Genomic DNA, 23,145 nt, shown 5'->3' with positions numbered 1-23,145 from the left:
AGGAACTTTGTTTAGACATGGACAGACCTCCAGCCACCACAGAGGAAGCCCAGAGTGACAGTCTCCACAACCTCAGCCTCAACCTGAGGCAATAGACAACAGGAAGAGCTTCTACACCTTTCACACATTCCTTTCCGAAGGACGAGAAGGGGACAGAGAGGGAGAGGTCAACTGTCCTGTGAAGTTGGGTTCAATTTAATTTCAATTCAGTCAGGGAGTTTGGAATTTCATTTTACTTCCTGAATTGACTGAATTCACATGGAATTGACCCCAGCCCTGCTGTCGTGCTTGCTCCTATCGGGTGGAGTTTGTCAGTAGTTCCTTAGCCAAAGGCCAATGAACAGAGGCAATACACAATACTCAACACATCATAAATTCGGTACAATGGTTCCAGCACATTTGTCAGTGAACTGGTGCCAATGTGACCTTTCAACCCTACACAGTTTTCAGAGCTGAAATTGTAAGCTTATGATACTTAGAAAAGTTTATTATCCTCTCTCTGTCTAAACTGTCTGACCTCCTACCCACTGAGACAAGCTGATAATAAAGCTTCCTTGTGGAAGTGGTTCATTTGTATTGAGACTATAGAGACAACTTCTATTATTCTTATGTAAAGCGCCCCTGTGGATTGAACCGAGAGTTGCATTATTCTGTCTCTGTGATGGGGTCTTGCTGACGTCATTGTTGACTGGGACAGGAAGGGAGGACTTTTAGCAGGCAGTCGTTTAGTATCGTAGGGGACAGGGAGAAGTGGTCAATGGTCATGTGATGGGAAATGTTTTCTTAGCACACTCAAACTGAGAAATACAATGGAAACAACACTGACCACTTTTCTCAGTTCCTGCAACAGTTTAATAGGGGAAGGAGAGTTAGGAATGTCATGTGAGAGCCATTGTGGCCGTGGGGTTGACCACCATCAGTCTGGTGGTAACCCAAGCTGTGGCATTTGTCGCTGATGTGATGTGATGTGATGTGATGCGCTCGTCAGGGAAAGAGTTCCTGTGGGGAAGGCTCACTGGTGGTTCTCATTTTGGTGGTTCTCATTTGATGTGTGTTTGAAGTGTGAGAGGAGGGTCACCAAAGGGCGGAGACACCCTGAGACTGGCCCTGCCTCTGAGTGGCTGGGTTAGGGGTTAGGGGGTGGGAAGAGGGGTTTAGGGGAGGAGGGAGAGTGTGGGAGTAGTGGGATGGTTATCTGGTTGAACAGCCTCCCACACACACCCTCAAACAGTCCTTTTACACACACAGAACACACGCCTCTCTGGTTTTACAGTCTTTCCCTGCTTTGATATGGACTGTGGCTGTGCTGACAGCTCTGGAATAAGGAGAGAAGGCAGAGGAGGGGGAGCTAGTTTACTGTCCTGGATGTAGAGGGAGACTGGAGAGAGGAGAGAAGCAGACTCCTGTCTTGGATTGTGAGCTATAGTAGTGGGAGACTGGAGAGGGGGCTGAGCCAGCAGAAGCTGAAAGAGGAGAGGTTGCTGTCCTGGATTTTTTTAGCTACAATAGAGGGAGATTGAAAGAGGAGAGGCTGAGCCGAGAGACATGTAGCCCAGAGCCAGTGGAGAATAACGGACAGGATTGAGTAGTGATCAGAGCCTGCTCAGGAGAGCTTTCTGCACAGAGGTAAGACCACTAAGGGCTCTGCCAAATGAATTTTACAGTAGTGGATGAAAAAAATCAGATTTTCAATGGCATGTATCCTAGTTGTACCGGTATGGCAGAAAAAATACATTTTGGGATATTTTGTCATTTTTAAATGTCTCACACTTAGCAGTGACTTCTAGGTTTCAACTGGATTTAAATAGTGATTTTAACTGTTTTATTGGTAAGATGGTTAAAAAAAAATATGTTTACTCTGTCCCTTTTTAGGGAAAAAAAGCTTTAATATGCATGCATTCTAAGTGGTATGCTAGGATGGACATTGGTAATGGAAATGTAGGCATACTGAGTCTGAGATGTTGGGTCCTGTAATGCTATATGAATTTGATCCGTAGTGTGGTTGATGTTGAGCTAGCTGTGTGGCAGCAGCATGTGTGTTGAGAACCGGGTGCAGGCCAGGCAGGCTGTCGCGTGCAGGTGGTCCCTCTCACAGTGCATGGCAGGCAGGGTTAGAAGTTCCCTCTCTCACACCCATTTGATCTTGGAATAACACCCCCCTGCGATGGCGGGAGGCACAGAGGTCAGCCAAACTGTAGCCTGCCAGGAACTCTTTGATATGTGACAGACAGGGTTGTGAGAAACTCCTATTTTAAAGTTGATGTCAATCGTATTCTCGTGGTATTTTCCAGATTACTTTTTGTAAAATAATTTGGACAGTTCTTTCTGCTCATGGTTTCGGTACATTGGATAGTTGGATAATATATGTATTGGATGACAAGTTTTTATTTAATGTGAAAAAATTGCATGACAGAGTTGATTCACAAAGATCCAATTGTTTCAAATCTGAAATATTTTTACATTTTCAGGATGGTTTGTATGTAGGCTTGTGTTTCTTTATTTAAGTGCCAGGTATCGTACAAGGGGCTGGTTTTATGAAGTGCCAGCAGGTGACAAGTTGTAATCTGAGTGTACATGTTCATTGGATTTGAAATAATCTGTTCCGCACATCTTGACTAGAGAAACATCTTGTTCGACAGACAGAGAAAAACAGACTTGTCTGAATATGAACGGGAGAACCTGAGACTTTTGAACTGAATATATTGTTTTCTCTCCAAGTAGACCTAGGGTCCATCCTAAATGACACCATATTCCCTATATAGTGCACTACTTTTAAATAGGGAATAGGGTGTCATTTGGGATGCACTAGACCCTATCCAGAATGAGTCTGTGGATGAGTCTGTGCTGAATCAAACACGTACCGTCCAGATCCACTGACAGAGAGCCACGTGTGATCAGTGTGTTTGTTGGGTTGTGGGATTGTCCATCACGCATCTCTTTGAAGAATTAAGACAGTAATTCAGACCAGCAGCTGGTTATTTTCCCTCTTCTTCTCACAAAGGTTGTTCATCTATTGTAGGAGATTAGTAGTGTGCATATTTACACAATAGTGTCTATATTTGGAGGACACCATTCAATCAATGAGTTTAGATGGGAAATGTCATTGAACTGAGTGGTTGCCAAACATGACTCATGGTTTAAATCATCTTGCGGGACTGCCACTTCACTAAATCTGCAGAGAACATGAAGCATATCTCAGGACACTTGTGGTATCCCCTCTCTATGCTGGCTGTAGGGAAGCAGCACATCCCCTGTCATTTTCCTCATACCATGACTGAGGTTTCCTCTTCATTGTAATTCATAGCGCATTTAGCATTTCCATAGGAGTCAATAGTCACTGGTTGCTCCAGCATGGTCTACCTCTAACCTGTCTTGAATGTTTAACAGCCTTTGTAAAGATGCTTGTTAACATGGCTTTACTTTGGGAGCATCAGATGCATATCTGACTGATTTGCCAACACAGAGACCTCGTAGCCCCTAGCCGGGAGGGACTGGGTGGGAGGCGAGCGAGCGAGAGGGGGGCACAGGAACTAACCACAAGTCCCTTGTATGAGCTATCTTTTCAACTCAGCCCGTAGAGGTTTGAGAGTTTGTCAGAATTCAGTGTGGGTACGATGGTTCCAGTCAGTCAGTAGATTGAAACAAAGTTGGCTGACATCTGAGGTGAGAATTAGCATACTTGCAGATGTGGTTCAGGGAAAGGCATTGCTAAACACATGAGGTATTGTCTCAGTATCCTGTATTCATGTTTCACCTATCTGGATCAAGCTATATCTCAGACTTGACATTCTTCTGAGGGAGGTTCTGCTCTGAGAGATCAGTGAAGAGAGAAAACATCTCTCTCATTCTCTCTCTCCCTCTCTTTCTCTCTAATGTAAGTCATATGTATCCCCCACCTTCTTCATAAAGCTACTCTGCTCTACTCTCTGGCTGAACTTTCTCTATAGTTAGCCTTGATCTCCCCTGAAACATCCAACCCACTACACCCTCGCTCCTCAAACAAGGCCACATTTTAAAAGTTATTTCAGTCTCATTTGCAAGTCAATAGATATGAATAGAACAAGAAGTGTCTTATTTCGCACCTCTGACTGAAGACAGGTTATTTTGGTTTGAAAGACTCTAACCACCATGAATGCAGCAGAGATAACAGAGATCATCTTCAGGAGAGGAGGGGGGGGGGACACACAGAGAGGGAGAGACACTAGAGATAACCAGGCTCTTGATGTAACATGCCTTCCACAGTTGATTCACTATGAAAGGCTCTATTGTTGAAGCTGCTTCGCAAGGTGTTTTATGTGGGAGGTGTCTGTCGTACCAACCCCACCTGCCTGACTTGACAGCTCCTAGCATAATGCAGACATGCATCATGGTACAACGCTGAAGCATCCACTTCTACAGGCATCATCCATCATGCTCGTGTCTGAGTGGATGCGCTGTGTGTGTCTTGTTGTGTGTGAGCAGCCTTGTGGAAGGCAGGCATGCCAGTTGTTGGCATGAGTGAGATATGGGTTATTGGGAGGGTGGGATTGTGTTCAGGCAGGCAGGCTGTCCTTAAGTGGAGTGTTGTTCTGTGGGTATGAATAGCTGTTTGGTAGCAGCCTGTCTGCCTGCCCTGTGTTGGGCAGTTAATCACTCATTCCTCAGGTCCAGGCACTATGCATGCGGACTGTGCTGCACTGTGTGTGTGTGTGTGTGTGAGAGAGAACCACACACTCTCAGGTATGCATGCATATATGGCATTCTGAGAGAGAGAGAGAGAGGGAGGTTCTGGCCAACTACTGTCACGCCTGACTTCTTCAAAGGCACCAGTCAAGTGTGGCTGGTTTTCTCAGCTGTGTCCCCCACAGCCCTCCCCAGCCCTGTGTGCCCTGCCCAGCCGTGGGGGGTGGAGGCAGGGGTACAAGGGGGGGGGTGCTGACCACTGGCTGGGGAGGGCTGTGAAGTCTCACAGTCAGAGCTGTAGAGCTGTGGCCCTTCTTTTGAGAAATGGTCACAACTGCCTATTCATTTACCCCATGCCTGTATTTACATTTAAGTCATTTAGCAGACGCTCTTATCCAGAGCGACTTACAAATTGGTGCATTCAACTTAGGATTGCCAGTGGGACAACCACACTTTTTTATGGGGGGTGGGGGGGGGGATTACTGTCATACAAGGCCTTTCAGCATGGCTTGTACAGCTCAGAGTAGAATTCGTATAGTATGTAGTGGGAGTAGTAGTAGTAGTAGTAGTGGTCGTCATCGCCGTTGTAGTATTAGTAGAACTGTACTACTTGAACGTTGTATGCCCAATAAATGTGTTTTCCTTCCACCCTTACAGAGCAAAAATGTATTGTATGTCAAAGCTGTTTTGTCATTCCTCTCTTGAAATGTAGGCTACACTCAAAGAACTGAGGAGGTCCTGAAACCTGCTGCCTCAGCTCAGTGATTTCAGTGACATGACAGAGTAGTCCCCTTGCATTTCCACTTCTCAATGTATCTCCCTAGACACACACTGCTGTCCTGTGTGGCTGGTCAGCTGTGTGTATGTGTGGGTGTGTGTGGGACTGTGGGTGTGTGTGTGTGTTTTGTGCGTGCATGCGCTTGCGCGCTTGCGGGCGTGTGCGCGCTTGCGTGCGTGTGCGCGCTTGCGTGCGTGTGCTGGGTCAGCGTCGGTGTGAGTCATTCTTTGATCCATCTGCCCTATTTCTATCTGTCCATGTCAGGGTCCACTCTTCTGTCCCCATCTTTCCATTTATCCATCCGTCCCGCTCTTCCTCACCTGTCTGACAGACAGCGCCCTGACCTCCCATGAGTCCCCTCTGTCTCTTCCCTCTATCCATTCCAAAGATGAAAGGATGATCAGAGAGACAGACAGACACCCTCTTCTCTCTCTCGCTGTGGCAGGTTGAAAAACAAACAGCCGAGGAGAAGAGGGGAGGGAAGGAAAGAAAAAGGAGAGAGAGGGAGAGAGGGGCAAAGAGCAGGGGCTTTGGACATTCCCCATATGGCACTGGGATCCACAGGGAGTTGTGCATCCTGGGTACTGTTGTTTTATACAGAGCTACAGCTACAGTGATGAACCCTTTATCTTAAGATCTTACATCCCATATGTTAGCCTCCTATAGAGCGATACGTCGATGTATGAAATCAAATCAAATTTAATAATAATAATAATAATAATATGCCATTTAGCAGACACTTTTATCCAAAGCGACTTACAGTCATGCGTGCATACATTTTTGTGTATGGGTGGTCCCGGGGATCGAACCCACTACCTTGGCGTTACAAGCGCCGTGCTCTACCAGCTGAGCTACAGAGGACCACAGGTCACATGATAGGTCACATGCTTTGTTAACAACAGGTGTAGACTAACAGTGAAATGCTTACTTACGGCCCTTCCCAGCAATGTAGAGAGAAAAAATTTGAAAAAATAAATACACATCGAGTAACGATAACATGGCTATATACACAGGGTACCAGTACCGAGTCGATGTGCAGGGGTACGAGGTAATTGAGGTAGATATGTACATATAGGTAGGGATAAAGTGACTAGGCAAGAGGATCGATAATAAACAGTAACAGCAGCGCATGTGATGAGTCAAAATAGTTTGTGCAAAAAGGGTCAATGCAGATAGTTAAATAGTTAACCAATAGCTACCCAGACTAACTATTTAGCAGTCTTATGGCTTGGGGGTAGAAGGTGTTGAGTGTCCTGTTGGTTCCAGAACGCTTGCCGTGCGGTAGCAGAGCGAACAGTCTATGACTTGGGTGACTGGAGTCTTTGAAAATTTTTAGGGCCTTCCTCTGACACCGGTCCTGGATGGCAGTGAGCTCGGCCCCAGTGATGTACTTGGCCTTACGCACTACCCTCTGTAGCGCCTTGCGGTCGGATGCCAAGCAGTTGCCATACCAAGCGGACCATGATAATTCCTTAGTGATGTGGACACCGAGGAACTTGAAGCTCTCGACCTGCTCCACTACAGCCCCATCGATGTGGATGGAGGCGTGCTCGGCCCTCCATTTCCTGTAGTATACGATCAGCTCCTTTTGTCTTGCTGACGTTGAGGGAGAGGTTGTTGTCCTGGCACCACACTGCCAGGTCTCTGACCTCCTCCCTGTAGGCTATCTCATCGTTGTCGGTGATCAGGCCTACCACCGTAGTGTTGTCTGAAAACGTCATGATGGTGTTGGAGTCGTGCACGGCCACACAGTCGTGGGTGAACAGGGAGTACAGGAGGGACCTAAGCACACACCCCTGAGGGGCCCCCAAGTTGAGGGTCAGCGTGGCGGATGTGTTGTTGCCTACCCTCACCCACTGGGGGTGGCCAGCCAGGATCCAGTTGCATAGGGAGGTGTTTAATCCCAGGGTCCTTTACTTAGTGATGAGTTTGGAGGGAACTATGGTGTTGAATGCTGAGCTGTAGTCAATGAACAGCATTCCCACATAAGTGTTCCTTTTGTCCAGGTGGGAAAGGGCAGTGTGGAGTGCAATAGAGAGTGCGTCATCTGTGGATCTGTTGGGGTGGTATGCAAATTGGAGTGGGTCCAGAATGTCTGGGATGATGGTGTTGATGTGAGCCATGACCAGCCTTTCAGAGCATTTCATGGCTACAGAGGTGAGTGCTACAGGGCGATAGTCATTTAAACAGGTTACCTTGGCGTTCGTGGGCACAGGGACTATGGGGGTCAGCTTGAAACATGTAGGGAGAGGTTGAAAATGTCTGTGAAGACACATGCCAGCTGGTCAGTGCATGCTCTGAGTACGCATCCTGGTAATCCGTCTGGCCCTGCGGCCTTGTGAATATTAACTCACATCGGCTACGGAGAGCGTGATCACACAGTCGTCCGGAACAGCTGGTGCCCTCATGCATGGTTCAGTGTTGCTAGCCTCGAAGCAAGCGTAGAAAGAATTTAGCTCGTCTGGTAAACTCGGATCACTGGACAGCTTGTAATCCGTGATAGTTTGCAAACCCTGCCACATCCGACGAGCAATAGAGCCGGTGTAGTAGGATTCAATCTTGGTGCTGTATTGATGCTTTGCCTGTTTGATGGTTCGTCAGAAGGTGTAGTGGGATTTCTTATAAGCATCCGGGTTAGTGTCCCGCTCCTTGAAATCGGCAGCTCTAGCCTTTAGCTCAGTGCGGATGTTGCCTGTATTCCATGGGTTCTGGTTGGGATATGTACGTACGGTCACTGTAGGGACGACATCATCAATGCACTTATTAATGAAGCCGGTGATTGATGTGCCTTAATGCCATCGGATGAATCCCGGAACATATTCCAGTCTGTGCTAGAGAAATAGTCCTGTAGCTTAGCATCCGCTTCATCTGACCACTTCAGTCATCTGGTACTGGTACATCCTGTTTGGGTTTTTGCTTGTAAGCAAGAATCAGGAAGATAGAGTTATGGTCAGATTTGCCAAATGAAGGGCGAGGGAGAGCTTTGTATGTGTCTCTGTGTGTGGGGTAAAGGTGATCTAGAGTTTTTTTGCTTCTAGTTGCACAGGTGACATGCTGGTAGAAATGAGGTAAAACGGATTTCAGTTTTCCTGCATTAAAGTCACTGGCCACTAGGAGCGCTGCCTCTGGGTGAGCATTTCCTTGTTTGCTTATGGCCCGATACAGCTCGTTGAGTGCGGTCTTAGCATCGATTTGTGGTGGTAAAAATATAGATGTTAAATCTTTTGGTAAATAGTATGGTCTACAGCTTATCATGAGGTATTTTAACTCAGGCTAGCGGAACCTCGAGACTCCAGAATCTCTTTGCGGTCATAAGAAACGATGGCGGAAACATTATGTACAAAAAAAGTTAAGATTAGCACAAAAAAAATACACAAACTAGAACAATTGGTCAGGAGCTGCCACTATTCCCTCCAGCGCCATTCTTCAGCTGGAGAGAATATTCCCTAGATAGTGCATTACTTTTAAACAGGGCTCATAGAGCTCTGGTCAAAAGTACTACACAATATACTGTAGTGTGCCATTTGGGATGCAGCCATAGCTTTAGCCTTACATATGTTAGCCTCAGTCATGTAGAGACATAGCGCCATGATGAGCTACACTGAGTGTACAAAACATTAAGAACACCTTCCTAATATTGAGTTGCACCCCCTCCCCCCTTTTGCCCTCAGAACATCCTCAATTCGTCGGGGTATGGACTCTACAAGGTGTTGAAAGCGTTCCACAGGAATGCTGGCCCATGTTGACTCCAATGCTTCCCACAGTCTCCTGAGTGGCGCAGTGGTCTAAGGCACTGCATCGCAGTGCTAGCTGTGCCACTAGAGATCCTGGTTCGAATCCAGGCTCTGTCGCAGCCGGCCGCGACCGGGAGACTCATGGGCAGCGCACAATTGGCCTAGCGTTGTCCAGGGTAGGGGAGGGAATGGCCGGCAGGGATGTAGCTCAGTTGATAGAGCATGGCGTTTGCAACGCCAGGGTTGTGGGTTCGATTCCCACGGGGGACCAGTATGAAAAAAAACAAAAAACATATGTATTCACTAACTGTAAGTCGCTCTGGATAAGAGCGTCTGCTAAATGACTAAAATGTAATGTAAATGTAAGTTGTCTGGATGTCCTTTGGGTGGTGGACCATTCTCGATACACACGGGAAACTGTTATGCGTGAAAACCCAGCAGCGTTGCAGTTCTTGACACAAACCGGTGCGCCTGGCACCTACTACCATACCCTGTTCAAAGTCACTTACAGTGCATTCGGAAAGTATTCAGACCCCTTGACTTTTTTCACATTTTGTTACGTTACAGCCTTATTCTAAAATGGATTAAATAAATAAAAATCCTCATCAATCTACACACAATACCCCATAATGACAAACCGAAAACAGGTGTTTAGAAATGTTTGCTAATTTATAAAAAATTTAATAAAACGTATTTACATAAGTATTCAGACCCTTTGCAATGAGACTCGAAATTGAGCTCAGGTGCATCCGGTTTCCATTGATCATCCTTGAGTCCACCTGTGGTAAATTCAATTGATTGAACAAGATTTGGAAAGGCACACGCCTGTCTATATAAGGTCCCACAGTTGTCAGTGCATGTCAGAGAAAAAACCAAGCCATGAGGTCGTAGGAATTGTCAGTAGAGCTCAGAGACAGGATTGTGTCGAGGCACAGATCTGGGGAAGGGTACAAAAACATTTCTGTGGCATTGAAGGTCCCCAAGAACACAGTGACCTACATCATTCTTAAATGGAAGAAGTTTGGAACCACCAAGACTCTTCGTAGAGCTGGCTGCCTGGCCAAAATGAGCAATTGGGGGAGAAGGGCCTTGGTCAGGGAGGTGACCAAGAACCCGATGGTCACTCTGACAGAGCTCCAGAGTTCCTCTGTGGAGATGGGATTAATCTTCCAGAAGGACAACCATCTCTGCAGCACTCCACCAATCAGGCCTTTATGGTAGAGTGGCCAGATGGAAGCCACTCCTCAGTAAAAGGCACGACAGCCCACTTGGAGTTTGCCAAAAGGCACCTAAAGGACTCTGACCATGAGAAACAAGATTCTCTGGTCTGATGAAACCAAGATTGAACTCTTTGGCCTGAATGACAAGCGTCATGTCTGGAGGAAACCTGGCACCATCCATACAGTGAAGCATGGTGTTGGCAGCAACATCCTGTGGGGATGTTTTTCAGTGGCAGGGACTGGGAGACTAGTAAGGATCGAGGGAATGATGAACGGAGCAAAGTACAGAGAGATCCTTGATGAAAACCTGCTCCAGAGCACTCAGGACCTCAGACTGGGGTGAAGGTTCACCTTCAAACAGGACAACGACCCTAAGCACACAGCCAAGACAATGCAGGAGTGGCTTCGGGACAAGTCTCTGAATGTTCTTGAGTGACCCAGCCAAAGCCCAGACTTTAATCCTATCTAACATCTCTGGAGAGACCTGAAAATAGCTGTGCAGCGACGCTCCCCATCCAACCTGACAGAGCTTGAGAGGATCTGCAGAGAAGAATGGGAGAAACTCCCCACATACAAGTGAAACGAAGCTTGTAGCGTCATACCCAAAAAGACTAGAGTCTGTAATAGCAGCCAAAGGTGCTTCAACAAAGTACTGAGTAAAATGTCTGGATACTTATGTAAATGTGATATTGACATTTATAAAAACCTGTTTTTGCTTTGTCATTATGGGGTGTTGTGTGTAGATTGATGAAGGAATTTTTTTTTTTTTTTATACATTTTTGAATAAGGCTCTATTGTAACAATGTGGAAAAAGTTAAGGGGTCTGAATACTTTCCGAATGCACTGTATATCTGTTGTCTTGCCCATTCACCCTCTGAATGGCACACATACACAATCCATGTCTGAATTGTCTCGAGGCTTAAAAATCATTATTTAACCTGTCTCCTCCCCTTCATCTATACTGATTTGAAGTGGATTTAACAAGTGGCATCAATAAGGGATCATAGCTTTCACATGGATTCACCTGGTCAGTCTATGTCATGGAAAAAGCAGGTGTTCTTAATGTTTTGTACACTCAGTGTATAACTCATCTGTCTTTGAAGCATGTGCTGTACAGATAAGGTGATAAGGTGAGATTTTAATGTGTGAGCCTGCTAGGTCTGGTTTTGCTCTCACGTCTGTGCTGGAAGGAAAAGTAATTACAGTATGAAGATGGAATGTGCAGTCCATTGTCGATGTAGAATTCAGGTACTTTATTAAAAGCAGTCTGTAAAGGTCTCACAACAATTGAAGACATCACCTCATAAAATAAACTTGCAATATGTGGGAATTTTATAATGGTTCTCGACCCAAGCCACATGAGGGGGATACATCATGATGAAACACTGCCATAATGGCAAAAATAGTGAATCGTAAAGGCAAATCGTAACCAGAAAAACTTAAGTGTTACCTCAGCGCCTTTCGGGGAAAACATCCCACATGAAAGTGGTGGTAAAGTGACTCGGTGACTGCTGAGAATGAGATTACTGGAACGATTTGGGGGGGGGGAGGAGGTTCAGCATGTTTTCTAGCAACTATAGTGGATGCATTACCAGTCCATATCAGTACAGCTTGGTTTGGCTCGGCTCGGCTCAGTAGTGTGAAAAGCTTATACTTTCACCCTGAAGTAACACATCCCTCTCTCTTTCTCTCTCCTTCTTTCTCTCTGCAGTAGAAGGCGTGGTGTGTGATGAACCTGGAGAGTGCGTGTGGTTACCAGGCCGGGGTGCGGGGCCCACGGGCTGTGATGGAGCAGAAGGTCAAAGGTCAGCTGAACTATGGCTTCCAGAGGAGCTCCACGTCAGACGACGACTCCGGCTGTGCCTTGGAGGAGTACGCCTGGGTACCGCCTGGCCTCAGACCAGAACAGGTGAGACGTGCCAAAATCTACACAACACCCCCAGTTCTAATAAATGCCCCTTATATGCACTCACTAACTGTAAGACTCAAATGTAAATATTCAACACTAAATGGCACTAATATGTCACATATGCAATACAACTGCTGTTCCCCTGTTCCACAAAATGACACAAAGTAGTATGTGATGATTACTAGTGGGAATTGAACCCACAACCTTGCCGTTTCTAGTGTCATGCTCTTATCAACTGAGCCACATTAGACCATAGAAGGACCCAGAAGCAGATTCGCTTGTTTAGAGAGGAGCTGAAAAATGCCACAGTAGCTTTCTCTGTCATTATTCTCCTTGTCATAACTCCATTAGGTAAGTTACCAGGCCTCCTCAGGTTATTGGGGTGGTGGGCAGTGCAGGGGGAGGGCTTGCCGTATGCTTGTCAACCTGAAGCAGGACAAAGCTGCATGTCTTTAACTGTTTAACTGTCACCATGGCACTTTGACCCTTGGGGCCACTGGGCTGGTTACTACTTTGCCCCTCGGGGCCGTTGACCACCACTGAAGGCTACTTTACGAGGGAGGGTCATTACAGACACCAGATAAAAAGGTGGGATGTTCTTGTCTCCTGTTTAGAGGGGGCTTCCTGCTGCTCGGCCAGTCTAGGGGGGGCGGCAATTTACCCCCACAATCTATTGCCCCCTATATCCACCTCCGCAGGCCAGGGGTTACAGAACAGTACACTGACTGACACCCTTCCTCCAGGGCTGTGTGTTTCTCCATTGTAGTGATCACCCCATAATGTGCACTACAGGGCCCTTCCACAGAATAGCTGCTGTAAAGGCATTACAGTTAACCCACGCATTTACACACAAAAGGGGAGGATTTAGAGCCAGGGGTCTCCTGTTGCTTCGGTCCCTTCTCTCCCCCCATCACCCTTCATTGCTTCCACGTATGCTGTTTAAAGGGAGGGAGAGGGGGATAGAGTAAGGGAAGGAGGCCTCCCCGGTACTTGGGAGAGTGCCACATAACACAAGTGGACTCTGTTTGTGTCGAGGCCCGCTCCAAGCTGAGCCCTGATGTTGCCAGCAACCAGCAGGACGAGGTGGGCAATGGGGCCTGATCCACTACTAAAGGCCTCCTCCAGCATCTGATCTGCCAGATCTCTACTAATCACTAGCAGACTTTTCCATGCCAGAGTGTGTAAATAGAAATATACACTTCCTGTCTCTAAGTGGCTTTGGGGTGGTGCTTGACAAGTCTGTCTGTCTCACAAGAAAAAGGAGCCCGCGCTGTGATCACTTTTAGGGTAGGGACACACAAATGCACGCACGCACCCACCCACTGCACGTACATACACACACGCAGCCCATTATCCAGGGACAGGCTGGGTAGGTATATTATAATTCCTAATGTACTGAAAAACAACTATCTGGGCCATTGAAATAGGTTAAGAGAAATATGTGAAGGTGCTCTTCTTTCAACAGGGAACTAGAAAAAGGTCAGGGCTGTTTTTATGTTCATTTGACTTTCATGTTACTTCACAGTATAGGCAACCTTCCAGGCTAATTTGTTTGTGTGGGAGGTGGAAGCATGGCGCTACCAACGCCAAGGTTCAATTCTCACAAGGACCAAACACACATACTAAAAGAAAGATGTGTTTGTTACTGTCTCTAACATCTCTCTTCTGCTGTCTGTGGTCCAGGTGCAGCTGTATTTCTCCTGTCTGCCTGAGGACAAGGTTCCTTATGTTAACAGTCCTGGAGAGAAGTTCAGAATCAAACAACTCCTGTATCAACTGCCTCCACATGACAATGAGGTAAAAGATGGACCCCAAAGAGTGTGTGTATGTGCATGCATGGGTGTGTGTGTGTGTAGTTCATAAACGGTGTGTGTCTATACTCTGTGGGTGTAATAAAATGCATCCCAGCGAGCCCTTTCATTAAAGGCATCGTAACAGGGCAGGTCTCACAGAAGGACTGCACCCATTTTCCCAAAGTTCATCCTTCCCGTCCCCTTTCTCTGACTCAATGTTGTTTGAAGAGCTGTGTCCGACCCTTGTCCTTCCCTGCCTTTTAGTTAACCTCTGGTTAAGACCACCTTACCACATACCAGGGTTGGTGTCAATTCCATTTCAATTCAGACTAGAAATAAACTTAAAGTCCAATTCTCCAAGCAATGAGAAAATGTAATTTGACTTCCAATTGACTGAGTTGAAATGGAATTGACCCCATCCCTGTCACCTATAGCTTCATGCCATTCTGCTCATGCGTGGGATGACTTGGCATTCACGTTGGCAGCATCACAGAGTTTTTAGTCCCTTGGTCCCACACTGGGTCACAGACTGAAATGGCGTGGGCACAATACGTCTTTTGACTTGATGATTTTATAATGTTTGCTGGGAGCCCCTGCTAGCAGGATTCCTGTCATAGCTGTGGTCTTTATGGGGACAGAACTGTGGGACGGGGGATGCTGCTGAAAGAGAAAGTCTTTGTGTGCCACCACCACCACCACCACTAACAGTTGCACCACTGCCTGAGCTGCCAGGGCTGCCTACCCTGCGTCTCTTTGTTGCCTGCCCTCTCGTGATTTCACTCTGAACACAACCCTTGTTTGTGTAAACTGTAAATGTCTGCTTTCCCTTGTTAGCGGTTTAGGAGGGAGACATCAAAAAGGGGTGTTAAAAAATACAATAAAAGGGTTCTCAGTCAGAGCTAAGCCAGGCTTAGGGTGGAGGTTTGGGGATGACGGAGGTGGAGGGCTTTGTTGAACATGCCCTTGAATGCAGCTCAGCTCCAGCTCAACTCTCTCCCTCTGTCTTATGATGATTGAAGGACTGATCTGTGTGTTTTACTAAAACACTAAAATACCTATTTCCACCTAGTTTGACTTGATGTCGACTCCACTCCCTCATGTTGGTTGTCACTCTTTGTTCTGTTTGTGTTGTACAATAAAAGCCCACTTTCCCTGTGTTTGACTGTTTCTTCTCCCTCCCTCCCTCCCTCCCTCCCTCCCTCCCTCCCTCCCTCTCTCTCTCTCTCTCTCTCTCTCTCTCTCTCTCTCTCTCTCTCTCTCTCTCTCTCTCTCTCTCCCTCTCTCTCTCTCTCTCCCCCTCCCTCCCTCCCTCTCTCTCTCCCCCTCCCTCTCTCTCTCCCCCTGCCTCTCTCTCTCCCCCTCCCTCCCTCCCTCTCTCTCCCCCTCCCTCCAGGTGCGGTACTGCCAGTCTCTCAGTGAGGAGGAGAAGAAGGAGCTCCACATGTTCAGTGTCCAGAGGAAGAAGGAGGCGCTGGGGAGGGGCTCCCTCAAACTGCTGCCTCAGGCCCTGCTAAACAGCGTCTGTGAACATGTACGTCCCCGCTCTCCCTCTCTCACGCCATCACTCTCCTTACCTCAGTCCCAAACAGGAACACACTGATCCATATTACTCAAGTAACTTACGTATACTATTGAGAAGCGGATAACAGAGAGATGTAGCCTGTTGTTTATCCCATTGTGAATATAAGGCTACAACACAGACAAAGATATGAAGCTCCATGTCAGAGATCCCTAAACGTCTGCTGGATTTTCAGCCATGCAGTCTATAATCTAAAAAAGCCTCTCAGTTGTTTGGAGAGTAGTTAGAAGGTTGGCTGACTGTACTGCGCTCTGCTGTGCTCGCTCCATGTTCAGAGTTTTATTTAGTGAATTTACAAATGGGTCCTGAGCAGCCTGGGGTTGACCATTAAACCTTGTCAAAACACAGCTCTCTGGTGGCTCTCCCTCCAGTCAACCTCACTCACTCCACTCAAAGATAACGTCTGTTTTCTCATCAGCACTGACGCTTGCTCACTGCCTGCTTTAGCTTTTGCCGTGTGTAAGTACTGTGTGTGTGTGAGAGCGAGAGCGAGAGAGAGAGAGACTGTGTATATGTGTGTATGAGTGGAGTCCCAGTGTTAAAAGCAAGGCCTGTGTCCCCACATGGCAAACAGAGACAAACAAACAAGAACCTGACCGCAGTGGGACCAGAGTGGACCACAGTTAGCCCAACGGTCATAATTCCCATAATAACACCAGATGCCATGTTCTGTACTGACGCGGTCTCACAGATGGAAGGGAATTGGCCACGTCTCTCAACCCCCCTTTTCTCCCCAGCATGGCATGGGGACAAGGAGGCTTAGTGGCCATATGACACCCTAGCAGTGTTGGGAAGCTACTCTGAAAATACTGTATAGTTTAACAAGCTGCCAATTACACTGGAATAAGTTAAGCTACCCTTTACTTAGCTAAAGTTACTTTGAAAAAGTAGTTCACTACATCCAAACTACTTTGTGATAAATTATCATATCTAAATCCGAAATGTCAGACTACAAATTGCAGAACAGATCACTCTGGAGTTAAATGCTAACAGAATGTGTAATTTAGCCTATTAAACACAAAAACTATGTTTCAAGTGAGAATTATGCAGATATGATGCTAAAACAAAAGGAAATTCCTTCTCCAACCAGATTTTATTTTTGTAAAATAAGTAGTGTTACATGACAGAAAAGTAATTAACTACTGAAAATACTACATTTGAATTTAGTTCAACTACCACCAAGCTACAGCAAAATGTAATTAAATTACTAGTTGAACTACATGTAGTTCACTACTCCCCAACACTGCACCCTAGTTAGTATCCAGGGTAGAGCCTATGCTGTAGGATATGATAGAAAGGATAGGCCACAACTACACAGTCCAGACTGGAGGTTACAGAAGCAGGGCATTTAGCCATAAATGAGGACATGTGGCAGTCAACCACACATTGAATTAGTAATGGGATTCATGTTTTCAAAATGTCAGCACTTTGACATTTAAAAATACAATATGCAATTTTTACTGGTCTTGAATGGTCATTTCAATTAAATGTATACCGATTTAATTCTAGATGAAAAATTATGTATAATAATTTTATGAGCTTAGTACAATACTACTGTATACAATCTCTAGTTTGAGAGTGAAACTCTGTTCCTATCCGTGTTGTTGTTTTTATTACAGTGTGGGGAGAGCGTCAACGGTGGTGAGATGGCGGTGTTTGCCTCCAGAGCGGGTCCTGGGCTGGTCTGGCACCCAGCATGCTTTGCGTGCTCCATGTGTAGCGAACTGCTGGTGGACCTCATCTACTTCTACCAGGACGGAAAGATCCACTGTGGCCGACACCACGCTGAACTGCTCAAACCACGATGCTCAGCCTGCGACGAGGTGAGACGTTTGTGGGTGTGAAGAGCCACTGTGTGGCGCACACCATGCATTGCTCCTAAAACCACGCTAGGTCGGAATCGAACTCACACCAACACTTGCATACAGTGAGGGAAAAAAGTATTTGATCCCTGCTGATTTTGTACGTTTGCCCACTGACAAAGAAATGATCAGTCTATAATTTTAATGGTAGGTTTATTTGAAAAGTGAGAGACAGAATAACAACAAAAAAATCCAGAAAAACACATGTTATAAATTGATTTGCATTTTAATTAGGGAAATAAGTATTTGACCCCTCTGCAAAACATAACTTAGTACTTGGTGGCAAATCTCTTGTTGGCAATCACAGAGGTCAGACATTTTCTTGTAGTTGGACACCAGGTTTGCACACATCTCAGGAGGGATTTTGTCCCACTCCTCTTTGCAGATCTTCTCCAAGTCATTAAGGTTTCGAGGCTGACGTTTGGCAACTAGAACCTTCAGCTCCCTCCACAGATTTTCTATGGGATTAAGGTCTGGAGACTGGCTAGGCTACTCCAGGACCTTAATGTGCTTCTTCTTGAGCCACTCCTTTGTTGTCTTGGCCGTGTGTTTTGGGTCATTGTCATGCTGGAATACCCATCCACGACCCATTTTCAATGCCCTGGCTGAGGGAAGGAGGTTCTCACCCAAGATTTGACGGTACATGGCCCTGTCCATCGTCCCTTTGATGCGGTGAAGTTGTCCTGTCCCCTTAGCAGAAAAACACCCCCAAAGCATAATGTTTCCACCTCCATGTTTGACGGTGGGGATGGTGTTCTTGGGGTCATAGGCAGCATTCCTCCTCCTCCAAACATGGCGAGTTGAGTTGATGCCAAAGAGCTCAATTTTGGTCTCATCTGACCACAACACTTTCACCCAGTTCTCCTCGGAATCATTCAGATGTTCATTGGCAAACTTCAGACGGGCATGTATATGTGCTTTCTTGAGCAGGGGGACCTTGCGGGCGCTGCAGGATTTCAGTCCTTCACGGCGTAGTGTGTGACCAATTGTTTTCTTGGTGACTATGGTCCCAGCTGCCTTGAGATCATTGACAAGATCCTCCCGTGTAGTTCTGGGCTGATTCCTCACCATTCTCATGATCATTGCAACTCCACGAGGTGAGATCTTGCATGGAGCCCCAGGCCGAGGGAGATTGACAGTTCTTTTGTGTTTCTTCCATTTGTGAATAATCGCACCAACTGTTGTCACCTTCTCACCAAGCTGCTTTGTGATGGTCTTGTAGCCCATTCCAGCCTTGTGTAGGTCTATAATCTTGTCCCTGACATCCTTGGAGAGCTCTTTGGTCTTGGCCATGGTGGAGAGTTTGGAATCTGATTGATTGATTGCTTCTGTGGACAGGTGTCTTTTATACAGGTAACAAGCTGAGATTAGGAGCACTCCCTTTAAGAGTGTGCTCCTAATCTCAGTTTGTTACCTGTATAAAAGACACCTGGGAGCCAGAAATCTTTCTGATTTAGAGGGGGTCAAATACTTATTTCCCTCATTAAAATACAAATCAATTTATAACATTTTTGACCTGCATTTTTCAGGATTTTTTTGTTGTTATTCTGTCTCTCACTGTTCAAATAAACCTACCATTAAAATTATAAACTGATCTCATTTCTTTGTCAATGGGCAAACGTACAAAATCAGCAGGGGATCAAATACTTTTTTCCCCTCACTGTATGTTCTCTGAAGGCAACAGCAATAACCGCAAGACCAAACCATGCCACGCACTTCTCATCAAACTATTTGTTAATGTGCCTGTCTTCAGGTTATCTTTTCTGATGAGTGCACCGAGGCGGAGGGGCGTCACTGGCACATGAAGCACTTCTCCTGTTTCGAGTGTGAGACGGTGCTGGGGGGACAGCGTTATATCATGAAGGATGGGCGGCCATATTGCTGCGGCTGCTTCGGTTCTCTCTTCGCTGAGTACTGCGAGGCCTGCAGAGAACACATCGGTAAGCCCTGACCACTGCAGACAAGCAGACAGACCACTGCTTCTGCCATTGTAAAAGAAATGCCAGAAACTAAAATAAACTGAAATAGTAAAGTGTTAGATATCAATGTTTTTTAGGCAGTGAGAGAGTTTTAGTAATCCAATGCAAAAGATCAAAATAAGGTAACGTCATTATTCTCAGCCAGTATAAACATGTTATATGACATATGCCTAGGAGGAACTTGACGATGATTCAGGGAATCACACCACAAAAGTGTTTCACAAAATACACAAAACAACTTTTCCCTCACATCTGTGTTAACCGAAACCTTTCTCCTCTCCACTAGGGGTGGACAATGCCCAGATGACGTATGACGGTCTCCACTGGCACGCCACCGAGGGTTGTTTCTGCTGTGCCCAGTGTAAGAGTTCTCTACTTGGCTGTCCCTTCCTGCCCAAGCAGGGCCGTATCTACTGCTCCAAGGCCTGCAGTCTGGGAGAGGACGTCCACACCTCTGATTCCTCCGACTCCGCCTTCCAGTCGGCTCGCTCCCGCGAATCCCGCCGCAGCGTCCGCATGGGCAAGAGCAGCCGCTCGGCCGACCAGTGCCGCCAGTCGCTCCTCTTCTCACCCTCCATCAACTACAAGTTCCCTGGGTTCACCGGTGATGCCGGCAACACAGACACCCTCACCAACAAGTTGGCCCACCTGGGTTTAACCGACGAGGAGCGATTCTGGAAGGGGAGGGAGGACACGGAGGCCCCCGAGGACCGGGAGGAAGAGGAGTGGGCCGAGCACGAGGACTACATGACACAGCTGCTGCTCAAGTTTGGGGAGCAAGGTGTCTTCCAGCAGGGTGAGACGGTCGACTCCAGACCCCCAACAGATCTGTGGATGACCGAGGCAGAGGTCAAGATGAAACAGTGTGAGCCTCAGGGCTCTAGGGCTGGGAGGGGCGGTATCAGAGGAGGTGGTGGAGGAGGGTCAGGCAGCGAAAGCCTGGCCAGTAAGAAGTACCAGGCAGATATGTACTGGGCTCAGTCCCAGGATGGGTTAGGGGATTCGGCCTACGGTAGCCACCCAGGCCCTGCTAGCAGCCGAAAGCTCCAGGAGCTGGAGATGGAGCACAGGGCTGGTAGCGTCGGGGATACAGGCTTCCAGAGGGAGGAAAAGCAGTGGTATGATGACTCTCTGGAGTGTATCACAGACGGGCTGAAACAGACGGATCAGAGCGTGAGGGACTCCATGGACTCACTGGCACTGTCCAACATTACCGGTAAGACATGTTACATCTCCATTGGAATAGCCTTTTAGTCCAGGACTTGGCTTAACCAGGTCTTGATCTGTGTAGCATCCTACTGTTCAATGTTATGTGATGGCAGATTGTTATTTGAAACAGTATTGTGGTGAATAGACACCTTGTACAAACATGTATTCTCATTCTCTCTCCTTCTCTTCTTCCAGCGGCGTCAGTAAATGGAGACAGTAAAGAGCGCCCTCTGGTCTACTCCTTACAAAACTTCCAGGAGCTCGAGGCAGAGAACTGTGAGAACACAAGCAACATGGGAACTCTCAACTCCTCCACGTTACACCGCAGTGCCGATTCCCTGAAGAGCCTTACGTCCGAGCTGGAACAGGTGGAGGAGAATGTACCAGAGGAAGAGGAGGCTCCTCTTCCCTCTCCCCCAAAGCCACCTCACGTCCCGGAGTTGAGGAGGACTCGCTCCCAGTCCCGACCCCAACAGGTCAAGTTCTCCCCAGATGTCGTTGACAACAGTCGCTATGGTGACCTGCCAATGCGCCAGCCCCCCATGAGCGAGCGGACGCGGCGGCGGGCCTACCACTTTGAAGAGAAGGACCAGGAGCTTCTTAGCTTGGGCCGCCACCACAGGAGGCGCCGCAGCCGCAAGTCCCGCTCCGACAATGCTCTCCACCTGGTGCCCAAGGAGAGGGCCAACCGCATTTACTTCAGAGAGAACCATAGAGGCCATGGGAGCCACGGCCTTGGCCACAAGGGGCCCCAGCAGCAGACCTTCCTGCCCAACCAGCAGAGGTATGGCCAGGGCCAACCTGGTCACCCCCATCCCCACCCCGCCACCTCAGACTACGGGCTCCAGCAGGGCCCAGCCATGGAGAGGTTCCTGGGGTTGTGTGGGGACAGGGACGAGGATGACTGGTGCTCCACCTGCTCGTCTTCCTCCTCGGAGTCTGAGGAGGAAGGCTTCTTCCTGGGGCAGCCCATCCCCCAGCCTCGGCCACACAGACACTACTATGATGACCTGCCCAGCCCCGTGGCAGGCCTGCCCTCCCCACCTTACGGGGAAGTCCCACGGACTAAGTCCAAAAAGAAGAAGGGGCACAAGGGGAAAAACTGTATAATTTCATAAGTCCCCTTTTAAAATATACTCTGTCTGCATCACTTGTTGTTGCCACTGTTTGGAATATGGAAATGGCCTGCCTGCTTGCTACAAATGCCAAAATTATCTTGCCAACTGGGTGTACTACATGTTAATATGGCTCTGGTCTTCTCCTTGAGATGGATTGCAAAAAACAGACATGTAGTTGTATTTCGAAGCGCTTCATAATTTTATTAGAAAAAAAGTTTCTGCAATATTATGAATTGTCAACAAAGTAACACACAAAATAACTTGGAACAAATGTATTTATAAAGCAGGATTTAGAGACCAACTGAAAATACTATTTAACAGTGCAGATAGAAATTAATGCATATATTGTAAAGTTCAAATACAAAACTGATATTTTTTTATAACCTCGAGTTCCATGAGATTTTTTGTTTGTAGTGGAATGGCATTGAAAGACTAAACTGATTGCAGTTATTATAGGATCTACTCTTTTGCTAACCAAGGTTTTAAAAATGAAAAGTATGATAGGAGTTTCCACCAGCGAAGTTATTACAGAATACAAGTATGATGACATCAGCTATTTCCACGTATGTGCTTCTTTTGTATTTAGGCTTACCGGTACGCATTTGCTGCCCTGACAAGTGGGGATAGCATATGTACTATATAGGGCCTGGTTGGGTTGACTATTTTATTTATGGGTTATATTATATTGTAAACAGATCAGTCATCTGTATAAATGTAAAAACTGGAATATAAGGCTAAGATTGATGATAATAATTGTAATAAAAAATATATTATAACATGTCAGGTTTTTTGTTTATTCCAAAAGGAGAGCAATGTCCCCAAAAAGTTGGTACAGAACTAGTATGTGTATGAAGAATGACTATAGTGTAGAGGAACAGAAAATGCTGAAAGTTAAATAACTTTATTAAAAAATAGAAAAAGGAACAAAGAATTTAAGAATGTAAAACATGACAGTGAACACTTGTAAATGCAAAACATTCAAAAATCTTGTTTTCGGACACAATTTTTCTGGAGAGAACTGTAGGTATTGAAAACACCACTCATAACTCTTCATTACAGTACACTTAAATGTTGATGACTGAATTTCTCCAAAAAGCGTATTCTCTACATTCCTTCTGTGTGTATATATATACACATGCAGATTTTTTAAAAGCACACACTGTGTGTGTGTGTGTAATATATATATATATATATATAACACACACACAGTGTGTGCTTTTAAAAAAATCTGCATGATTCGGTTATTTAACACTTGGTCAGAAAGCCAGAAGTGGAGTTCTGCAATATGTGTGTAACTAAGGA

General features: G+C 46.5%; 1 protein-coding gene across 1 annotated transcript; it reads left to right on the top strand.

Annotated features, from left to right (window-relative positions):
- Window positions 1-1,551: 1,551 nt before the first annotated feature.
- LOC311137364 (prickle-like protein 1) lies at window positions 1,552-21,843 on the top strand (the record flags this gene model as incomplete). The annotated part of the gene is made up of 8 exons (XM_084171812.1): window positions 1,552-1,626; window positions 12,106-12,303; window positions 13,987-14,100; window positions 15,490-15,627; window positions 17,295-17,498; window positions 19,291-19,477; window positions 19,803-20,732; window positions 20,921-21,843. The coding sequence occupies exons 2-8, from the start codon at window positions 12,124-12,126 to the stop codon at window positions 21,841-21,843; spliced, it is 2,676 nt and encodes an 891-aa protein (XP_084027938.1). The 5' UTR covers window positions 1,552-1,626; window positions 12,106-12,123.
- Window positions 21,844-23,145: the final 1,302 nt, after the last annotated feature.

Source organism: Coregonus lavaretus (genome assembly GCF_964263955.1).
Source record: "Coregonus lavaretus genome assembly, chromosome: 11".
NCBI lineage: Eukaryota > Metazoa > Chordata > Actinopteri > Salmoniformes > Salmonidae > Coregonus > Coregonus lavaretus.
The sequence above is the reverse complement of the archived record's forward strand: the minus strand, read 5'-3'. Positions and strand labels throughout refer to the sequence as shown.